The 11,436-nt window shown below is 38.0% G+C and overlaps 1 protein-coding gene across 1 annotated transcript in view; it reads right to left on the bottom strand.

The window, feature by feature from the left end:
• Nucleotides 1–9,541, bottom strand: part of LOC129923725 (uncharacterized) — a 14,529-nt gene extending 4,988 nt beyond the window's left edge. The window contains exons 1-5 of the mRNA XM_056016188.1: nt 9,490–9,541; nt 8,762–8,884; nt 7,846–7,929; nt 4,113–4,144; nt 75–191 (exon numbers count right to left, since the gene is read on the bottom strand). Coding sequence (XP_055872163.1) covers nt 75–191; nt 4,113–4,144; nt 7,846–7,929; nt 8,762–8,884; nt 9,490–9,541 — 408 coding nt within the window. The remainder of the gene's footprint in view (nt 1–74; nt 192–4,112; nt 4,145–7,845; nt 7,930–8,761; nt 8,885–9,489) is intronic.
• Between the last annotated feature and the right edge of the window lie 1,895 nt (nt 9,542–11,436).

Here is an 11,436-nt window from a genome sequence, read left to right as displayed (position 1 = left end):
CAGACAGAGAGAGAGAGAGAGAGAGAGTCAAAATATAAGCTTTGTTAAAATATTTATAATAATATCGCAATTACCAGGTCCCTATTGGTAGTTTCCAAATTATGGCAATTTCTTCTAAGATGTATGAAATCTTTAAATAACGAGTTACTAAAGGACCTTTCTGCCTCAACTTCTGAATTTCCTGTCTCCTGCTGTAAAATAGAATAGGTTAAACAATTCTACAATGGTTATTAAACATTTTTTTAGATTGATACATTTTAGTTGTCTAGAGCAGTGATGCTCAAAGTACGGCCCGCGGGCCGGCGTGGTTCCATCCGGCCCACCGAAAGGTCGGCACAAGGTGTGGAAATTCACTAATAAAAGATTGGAGGATTCATGGGAATAGTTACCAAAAAGAGACAACAAAATGAGTCTTTGATAAAGCTACTTACACTGTTGCTCACATTGGAAGTAAAGAAATGAAGCTATTTTATGACGCGTAAAAAAATATAATTTTCAAATAACCAATTAATGTAGTCTTAAACCCACAGATTTCGATCAAAATAGTTTCAGAACAATTTCATTTCGTTTAGTAACTTTTTGCTCATGTGGCCCGCGAGACGAGTGTTGGGAATTAAAATGGCCCGCGGGTCGAATTATGTTGGGCATCACTGGTCTAGAGGATTCAATATTCTCTTTAACACAATAAAACTTCAATGAAGTTTGAATTGACAAGAAATCGTCACAGGTTGATCCCCAAAGATGACTAGATATTTCGATTGATAAAGCGGGACGCTTGGTGATCATGGTGCGTGAAAAATTCCATTATTCGGGCATATCGACTAGCTAGTGCCCTGAATATTTTTTTTCTCTCACAAAAGCACGTATCTTCTCTCCTTGTATGTTTCGGTTTTTGCATGATAGTCTCATTCCAGAATTTTCGGAGTCACATTTGCATTTGATGTTTGTAAGTTCCTCCAGTGTTTCCGACTTAATTTGTTTCACTGGTCCACAGAGAATAATTTTTCAAGCTTCAGTAATGATAATGAAGGAAAATTTTAAACCAACAACCATTGATTCTTGGAAATCTCTGAGGAAGCGAACTTTGCCACACTTTATTTTAACCTTTATCTATCACTTAGTCTGTTGGACCGTTGGGGCACCAATCAGGATTTGCCGACTGTCTTTCTCCATTCCTCCCTGTCTTTTGCCTTGTTTAGAACCTCTCTCAATAGCAGACCTGCCTATTCTTTTATGTTGTCCTCCCATCGATTTCTCTGTTTGCCTCTTCTTCTTTTAAGGCAGTTTTTATAGTTGATGTATATTTAGTAATTCAGCATTTGTTGGCGTTTTCTACAATTATAATTATTCCTAATGTTTTATTAGATATATCTGTGACCATGTCAAAGTCATAGGCCAGGAGTTCACAACAATGGTGGAGCAGCAAGTCTGTCAGTAATTTGACAGGTGAACTATTTGATTATACTAATATAAAACTGCCTTATATTGTATTATTCCATCACAAAACTCCGGTCCCTGACAACAAAAAACAAGACTCTAGGGCCGTCACCCCACTTTACCTAGTCAGCCAATGAAATAATAATAAATAATAATAAATAAACATAGAATTCCTCAAATCTTACAACCAATGTTCTATCAAGTGCTGTCTACAATGGTCTATACAAACACAATTACCAAAGTTACCTAACAAAATATGTAATTTGTTGAAATCGAAAAATTGGTTTCACAAAAAAATAGACATTTTGCTAAACTGCTAAAAGGATGGCTGGTCGTATAACGTGTGCATGAGAATTTTCTAAGATGGTCTGAAAATCGAGACTTGCCACTAGCTTTAAATGACATCCTACGAAATGTGATGTGTTTAATCGCCCAATTGTGTAGTGTTTGATAAAGCCGAAGTAGGTTGTGTTTAATCGCCCAAGTGTGTGATATTTAATGGCACAATATTGTGTTGTGTTTAATAGCTCAAGTGTTATATGTTTCATAGGTCAAACGTGTTTTGTTTAATAGGTCAAGTATGTTACGATTTATCATTCTAGTGGGTTGTGCTTAACCACCCAAGTGTGCTGTGGTTAATAGCTCAAGTAGGTTCCAATTTATAATCCTTGAATGTTGTGCTTAATCACTCAAGTGTGTTGTGTTTAATCACCCAAGCGTGTTATGTTTAATCACCCAAGTGAGTTGAGTTAAATCACCCGAACGGGCTGTGCTTAATCATCAAAGTGCGCTGAGTTTAATCTCCTAATTGTTTGATCGTCCAAGTGGTTGTGTTTAATCGAGAAAGTGTGTTGTGTTTAAGCACCCAAGTGTGTTGGGCTTAATCATCCAAGTGTGTTGTGCTTAATCACCCAAGCTCGTTGTGTTTGATCGCCTTAGTGGGTTGTGCTTAATCTTCCAATTGGGTTATGCTTATTTATCAAAGTGTGTTGAGTTTAATTGTCTAATAGTGTAGTGTTAATAGCTCAAGAAGATTGTGCTTAATATCCAAATGTGTTGTGCTTAATCACCCAAGTGTTTGTACTTAATTAACCAAGTGTGTTCTGTTTGATCGCCTTAGTGGGTTGGGCTTAATCACACAAGTGTGTTATGCTTAATCAACAGAGTGTGTTGTGCTTAATCACCCAAGTGTGTTGTGCTTAATCAACAGAGTGTTGTGTGCTTAATCACCCAAGTGTGTTGTGCTTAATCACCCAAGTGTGTTGTGCTTAATCACCCAAGTGTGTTGTGCTTAATCACCTAAACGAGTTGTGTTTGATCGCCTTTATGGGGTGTGCTTAATCACCCAAATGTGTTGTGCTTAATCATCCAAGTGTTTGTACTTAATTAACCAAGTGTGTTATGTTTGATCGCCTTAGTGGGTTGGGCTTAATCACCCAAATGGGTTGTGCTTATTTAACCAAGCGAGTTGTGTTTGGTCGCCTTTATGGGGTTGTGCTTAATCACCCAAGTGTGTTGTGCTTATTCATCAAAGTGTGTTGAGTTTAATCGTCTAATTGTGTAGTGTTAATAGCTCAAGTATGTTATGCTTAATGACACAAGTGTGTTGTGCTTAATCACTCAAACGGGTTGCGTTTAATCACCCAAGCGTGTTGTGCATGATCGCCTTAGTTGGTTGTGCTTAATCGTCCAATCGTGTGATGTTTAATCAACCAAGTGTGTTGTGTTTGATCGCCCAGGGTTGTTGTTTTTACTGGCCCAAGTGTGTTGTGTTTTTATAACCCAAGTGTATTTTGTTTAATCACTAAATTGTGCTGTTTTCCCCACGAAAGAGGAACAATGTCATATGGAACTTTGAAGACATTTACGGTAAACAAGTAAAACCAAGTGTATTCACAGTTAAAAACAGATGCCTAATAAGTCGCTTGTTAGCGTCCAGTTCACATTCTTTATAACTATACAACTTGGTACAGGTTTGCTTCCAGTACCTGCTGAAACTATGGAGCAAAAGTGTACAAGAATGTTTCTATTTCCGGGAAATATGTATGTAATACAGCTACATCACATTCACAATTTATTTTCAAGCAAACTAATATGCCCAGTGTACTTTTCTTTGTACTCCTACGGGCATGCAGGCCTGGCAACCCTACACAAAGTTCACGCTTCGTTCAAAGGGTCGCGAGTGCTAACCTTGATATGAGCTTGTTATTTTCATAATAGTATGTCGTAATTTCTTTGCGCTTACATATGCTCAATGCACTATAGTCTGGAATATTTAGTAGACCCGTAGGACGGGACAACTGGGTGACCTAAGAGCTATCAGTGTGGCCTGACATTACATCTCGTATATTTTAGTTTTACAAAGACAAGCCGCGAGCATCAGGAATCTCATTAATCCTTATTTTCAGTTTGTTTTCGGTTTAAAAAAAAAAAGAGCGAAAATGATTCTTTAGAAACTTTTCTTCTGACATATAAGACTTGGTATATGAAGGTCGAAGGTTTTTCACTTTGTTTTGAAGTGAGAAACGAATTATTTATTGAAATGTTATTAGAATCGAAACAAAACCATGGCTTGACTTTTGCTCGTTCATTGGCGGATTGGTAATAACACAAAACTTTTTTTTTATTAATTTAAAAAAAACAAAAAAATTACGTTATATTTTATTAATCGTTACCTCGTTTTCTGAGATCCTCTGCCTTTTTCTTTCTGTAGATAAAATAAAAGGAAAAGTCAATATTAAACCGCATCTTTTTAACGCGAGGATTTTAGTTGGTGCCTATCCTAAAATGGTTAATAAATAATATTAATAAAATTAGTTAACGGTGTTGTGAAAATGTCTTCACCAGGATTCGAACCCGGGACCCCCGGTTCAGAAGCCAAGCGCTTTACCGCACAACCACAGCGCCTCCAAGCAATGCTTTGATAGCATCAAAATGTGAGGCAGAGAATTTTAACAACGGTGACAACATGTATGCTAAACTGATGTGTCGTGCAATTATATTCTTTTGAATGGGGTATCCTTAGAACGATGATTCTCAAACCTCTAACCAGTGGCTCCACACTTTCCCTGACGAACATAATTTCGTTCCCTCTTAACCAGTATATAATAGAAGACAAAAATATACTAAAAGTATGTATTAATGTTTTAGAAGATCTGGGAGATTGGTGCCGTCGAGTAGAAAAAAATGTTTAGCAGCAGCCATGTTGTCGCTTTTTAGTAAATATTGTAAGAAATGCTTTAAAGTTAAAAAGTAAAGTTCCCCCTTTCAGACCTTGCGATCTATGGGGCAGACGATGTAAAAGACATCTGTTTCTATGGCCAACGGTTAACGAGGGTGTCATGTGGCCAGCACAACGACCAACCGCCTTTACTTTTCCCCAACTAATGTCAGGTACCCATTAGAACTGGGTGGACTCAAAGGTGCCCAAAAAATCCCGAAATTAAAACTCCAATGTCTTCACCAGGATTCGAACCCGGGACCCCCGGTTCGGAAGCCAAGCGCTTTACCGCACAACCACAGCGCCTCCAAGCAATGCTTTGATAGCATCAAAATGTGAGGCAGAGACTAAGCTTGTAGAGTGAAACACGAATTTAACGTACATGATCCGTTAGTAGGCTAAATGAGCTCGCACTAGATAATAAAAACACACTATAGAAAAAAAGACGCATACGTTTTTCGATTCGACAAAATTTTGATGCCGATTCAAAAGTCAGCTGTACTTGTCTTCCAACAGTGTCCACGTGACCTGTATTGGAACGATGAGCCAGTACTATAAAAAAGCAGAGCGCAAAAAACAGGTACTTTGAAAGCCATTCCTTTAGAATTACATCCTAAGAAACTCGAAAAAAGGTAACCCCTAATATATGAGACATTATTGTGCCATGCAACTTACAGAAAAATCACATGAAAGAATTTTTACAAACAAAGCTGGCTGGCTCTATCCTTCTAAAGAAGAATATTAGATCATTTAAGCATGACCCATTGGTAGAAGAAACAGCCCTATTAACATGCTGCCCTCAGTATGTTGATATCGGAACAAGAAATATTTGAAAGGACTCAGTTTTTGTTACAAATATCAGTGTTGATGATTAGCGTTTAACTTGTAGCACGAAATAACTAGTACGATAACTAGTATTTATAATTGTAGAGCCTTGAAATAGCCTGAACATACTTGATTTTTCAGAAAACAAAACTATAGATAACTTTATTATATATAACCTTATTAACAATATTGAAAAGAATCAAGTTGCCACTCGGTGCATTGGGCGGCAAGCTGTCTCCACAAAGATCTGTCATTTGCAATGTCTGAAGCCTCCTCCCATCTGGCGTCCACTGTTCTGGGGTCCTCCATGATATTGTGGCGTCAGGTTGTACGAGAAAGTCCCTGTTTGCGCTTTCCTCGTATTGGCCTCCATGTTATCGCAACCCTTGGTATGAGTAGTTCATTTTATCGTAGAACATGTCCCGAAAACCTCATGCGACGCTCTGTCACAACCTCTCTAAGTGTTCGACTCCCAGTTCGGCCTAGGATTTCCTTGTTTGAGACCCGATCTATGTAATGCATTTATTTGTAGCCCCGAGTAGTGCAACGTCATCGGCCAAGTCCAAGCCCGTCAATCGGAGTTGTTCACGCCATGGAATACCAAAGGCAGTCTGGTTCATTGCTCTACTCATTATGTGGTCGATGGCTAGGAGGAAAAGGAAGGGAGATAAGGTGCACCCCTGTTTCACTTCTGGAGATGTTAAATAAAATTGTGTTTCTTCTTCTGTTTTAATGCAACCACGTGATCATATTGATAAAACAACGGGGAAAAAAACTGTCACGTGACAACCATCATGAATTAAACATGAGATCGTAAATTATATAGAAGAGATAGAGCACCACGTGGCTAAATGTTGTTTGTTTACGGTTGGTGAATGAGGTCCATTGGGCAATCCAATTCTGACAACTATAACGCGGTCCAATCCTTACATTTTTTTTCTAAGAGCACTCAAGATATATTAAAAGTTTATCAAATTAGCATTATTTTAAAATAAACTAGTGCTATCTTCAATTCTAGAGTCATTTCCAGGTTTTCGTTTTTGTGAGAACCAGACGTCTGCAGAAGTGGCGGAACAATGCTCCAATAGACTGTGTGACTAAAGCTATGATGGTACCTCCAATAAAAGTGGATAGTAGGGCCACAATTAATGGTCTTCGAGTAACGCTTCATCAAAAGAAGCCGCTTGCGCATTATGTTCAATTTGCTAACCACGATTTTAAACTTGGTCTTAATGATCCCGTCAGCTGTTTTCAAGACGTGGCAGATTTCTAGGACTTGGTGTTTTTTTACTCACTGCATCTCAAGAGGGGCGCGTCTTGAATCCAATAGGAAGACCACAGCTTATAGTACACTCAAATACTTTTGTCCCACAAGGTGGTCATCAAGGAATGATTCGGATATTTTGATGTACTAAAGCTGTTAACACAAAATTACTTTGTGTTTCTCAAAGTTTAAAAAGAACGCATGAAAGCGTGCACCGTTAAGAGAGAAATTAGAACTGCTTATTGTCGAGTATTAAATTGTAAACGCGGTCAGCGTTGCGTGGTGTTATGTTGACAAAGATGAGCAGCAAGCTCTACATACAGCAGAAAGTAATAGAATGTCTTTTGGTTAACATACCCATACATTTAGATTACTCAATATTTTTTTTCCTCTTATTTTGAGGGTGGGGGGGCCCACCAAGATATTTTTGAACCCGGGGACCACGGATACCTTGCTACGCCACTGCTTCGAAGGCACAGCGACTTGAGGAGGCTTAAGCTCTCGAGCTCAAATTTAAACGTACGACTTTTAAAAATACTACAATGTATACAAAAAGCAATCATGGTAACTTTGATAGCGATACACCTTTCCCCCCCCCCTTCACCCCCCACTCGACAAGTGATAGGATCATAGCTCACTGACAAAGCTAAAAGCATGAAATTGCCGCTAAACAAAAGCAAAGGTAAAAAAAATATTTCTGATAGCACAGATGCGTCATTGTTAGTCTAGCTCTATTAAACATTTACAGCTGATCCAAACTATTTACAAACTAATACAGTTATGCCTTTTTTTTTTAATAGGCTTTGTGTCTTTAAAATGTATTTTTGTTTTTATCTATACTCCGTTTTGGTTCAAGTTTTGGATATGGGCCTCATTCGCCAATCGTAAACAGACAACATTTAGCCACGTGATAATATTGATACAAAAATGAAAAGAAAAAAAACAAAACCAAAAAAAACAAAAAACGTATCACGTGACAGCCTTTGTGGAATACGTAATTCGCATAAAAGAGATAGAGAAGCACGTGGCTAAATGTTGTGGCATCTTTACCCATTACGCTACATAAAAACATCAACATAATTAGCGTTTAGGTACTTACGGTCACTCTTTGGCCAGTACAGCGGTGAGATGGCGTTAGCGGACTGACCTTGGCCGGCTCCAAAAAACGAGACTGACGGCGTTTCTAACAAACAAACAAACAAAAAAACACATAAGGGAAAAAAAATAATTAAATGTTTAAAATTCTAGATGTAGCTGTATATATTTCCAAACATACTGAACCGGAAAGACATTATTTTTTTTTTTCGTCTTACCAAGGATGTATATTTTGTCACGCAAAAGTCTGCCATGATTACTATCTGACGACAATGTGCGTATGTTTACACCGGAATATGGTTTGTAGTTTATATTGTAATGTTATCTTCAGCATCACCTATCTCATTACTTTGCTGGACTGTTGAGGCGCAACAGAAGGTCTATTGACCGTCTTTCTCCAGTCCTCTCCGTCTTTTAACTTAGAATCACTTTCAATGATTTGACCCCTGTTGTCTTCCCGTCGATTTTTATGTCTGACTCTCCTTTTTTTATTCCTTCAAGGAAGGTTGTTGTAAGCCCTGCAGAGCTTGTAATATAACCGTAGCTTTTTTAAAGTAGTTAGCAGGTCAAGGTGAGTTCCGATCAGTTTCTTTAATCTCTTTGTTTGTGATGCGGTCTTTCCATCTGATGCCAAGAATCTTTCTGTAGTATTCCGATTCCATAATTAGGTAACTGTGTGTTCATAAAATGACTCACGGATCCAGCGTTTAATGTAATTGGTAGGGTAAACATACCAACGTTCTTTAAAGAAACGTCCTACGAATAAATAAAAGATAAAACTTTTTTGCTTGCAAATGAAATTATTGAAACAGAAGCACAGAATAATGGGATGAACGTAGTAGGCTACTTTATTACCAAAGAATAGCAGTTGATGAAGCAAGTTAAATAAACATGAGCCTAATTAATCATTTGACGCTTACCTCCTTCCTCTTCAGGTAATGGACCTAGTGACCTGCGCCCTCCTGCTGCTCCTTTGAGCGCCCCTGTCAATGTTTCAAACAAAACACCACTTAAAGAATAGCCGCACTTTGATGATCGGATCTCTAGACGTAGTTTTTACAAACCTATAGAGATGTCTACAAGCGAGACACGAGAACCACGGGCATCAACGAAAGTATGTGGGAGGAGATAGCCCCCAAGACCGGACAGATGGGAGACATACTGTTCGTGCTATTCAGGGGCGGACTGGCTACATGAGCAATCGAGTAAATGGTCGGTAGGCCGACATCAAAATGGTTGGGTCGCGACCAAAGAAAAAAAAAATAACAGACAAGTTTAAAAATTATAAAGGGTAGAAATGAGTCTTGAAAAGAAGAATGCAGTTGAAGCTGTCAACGTTTCTCATGAAATTTACTAGGGGAGTAAAATATATGGGTAAATATGTATACTCAAAACCAATAGACTAACCAAGGCTAACTAGATTTCGAAATGTTTTCTATTGCCGCTAACGAGTCTACCGACATATGATACAGCTCAAAATATTGAAATCTCTTCCCGAGATCGTATAAAGTTTTGATAACAGAGATATTAGTAGCCTTGAGGAGCATGCATGGGACCACCACTAGCAAAGTCCTGTTAAAGAACTTTCAACTATCACTGAGGATCTTTCTTTCTTTTTTTTTTTTGAGAAATTAGTTGAAGTGACTACTGATGGTGCCAGAAATATGGCTGAAGGCAAGATCTATTAGAAAGTTGCCCATTCAATCGGAACCGAGCCTCTGTAACTTTTAAAATTATTCAACAACAAAATCTGTGTGACAAGGAGTTCAGTCTGAACCATGTGATGATCGAATTCAGTCGGGACCAAGTGATGATTATTGTGTTCAGTCTGGACCAAGTGATGATGGTTGTGTTCAGTCTGGACCAGTGATGATGATTGTGTTCTGTCTACACTAAGTGATGATGATTGTGTTAAGTCTAAACTATGTGATAATTACTGTGTTTACTCTACACTAAGTGATGATTGTTTTTACTCTACAATAAGTGATGATTGTGTTTATTCTACACTAAGTGATGATTGTGTTTAGTGTGGACCAAGTGATAATGATTGTTTTCAGTATGGACCAAGTGATAATGATTGTGTTCAGTCTGGACCAAGTGATAATGATTGTGTTCAGTATGGACCAAGTGATAATGATTGTGTTTAGTCTGGACCAAGTGATAATGATTGTTTTCAGTATAGACCAAGTGATAATGATTGTGTTCAGTCTGGACCAAGTGATAATGATTGTGTTCAGTCTGGACCAAGTGATAATGATTAAGTTTAGTCTGGACCAAGTGATAATGATTGTGTTCAGTCTGGACCAAGTGATAATGATTGTTTTCAGTCTGGACCAAGTGATAATGATTGTGTTCAGTCTGGACCAAGTGATGATGATTGTGTTCAGTCTGGACCAAGTGATAATGATTGTGTTCAGTCTGGACCAAGTGATAACGATTGTGTTCAGTCTGGACCATATGAGAATGATTGTGTTCAATCTTGACAACGTAATGATGATTGTGTTTAGTCTTGACCATGTGATGATGATTGTGTTAAGTCTGGACCAAGTGATGATGATTGTGTTTAGTCTGGACCAAGTGATAATGATTGTGTTGAGTCTGGACCATATGAGAATGATTGTGTTTAGTCTGAACCAAGTGATAATGATTGTTTTCAGTCTGGACCAAGTGATAATGATTGTGTTTAGTCTGGACCAAGTGATACTGATTTTTTTCAGTCTTGACCATATGAGAATGATTGTGTTCAATCTGGACAACGTAATGATGATTGTGTTTAGTCTTGACCATGTATTGATGATTGTGTTAAGTCTGGACCAAGTGATAATGATTGTGTTCAGTCTGGACCATATGAGAATGATTGTGTTCAATCTGGACAACGTAATGATGATTGTGTTCAATCTGGACAACGTAATGATGATTGTGTTTAGTCTTGACCATGTGATAATGATTGTGTTAAGTCTTGACCATGTGATGATGATTGTGTTAAGTCTGGACCAAGTGATGATGATTGTGTTTAGTCTGGACCATGTGATGATGATTGTGTTAAGTCTAAATCAAGTGATGATGATTGTGTCTAGTTTAAACCAAGTGATGATGATTGTGTTTAGTCTAAATAAAGTGATGATGATTGTGTTAAGTCTGAACCAAGTGATGATGATTGTGTTTAGTCTGGACCATGTGATGATGATTGTGTTCAGTCTGGACCATGTGATGATGATTGTGTTTAGTCTGGACCAAGTGATAATGATTGTGTTCAGTCTGGACCATGTGATGATGATTGTGTTAAGTCTGGACCATGTGATGATGATTGTGTTTAGTCTGGACCATGTGATGATGATTGTGTTTAGTTTGGACCAAGTGATGATGATTGTGTTTAGTCTGGACCATGTGATGATGATTGTGTTTAGTTTAAACCAAGTGATGATGATTGTGTTCAGTCTAAACCATGTGATGATAATTGTGTTTAGTCTGGACCATGTGATGATGATTGTGTTTAGTCTAAATCATGTTATGATGATTGCGTTTAGTTTAAACCAAGTGATGATGATTGTGTTCAGTCTGGACCAAGTGATAATGATTGTGTTCAGTCTGGACC

This window comes from Biomphalaria glabrata, chromosome 17, assembly GCF_947242115.1.
Source record: "Biomphalaria glabrata chromosome 17, xgBioGlab47.1, whole genome shotgun sequence".
In the NCBI taxonomy this organism is placed as follows: Eukaryota; Metazoa; Mollusca; class Gastropoda; family Planorbidae; genus Biomphalaria; species Biomphalaria glabrata.
The sequence above is the reverse complement of the archived record's forward strand: the minus strand, read 5'-3'. Positions and strand labels throughout refer to the sequence as shown.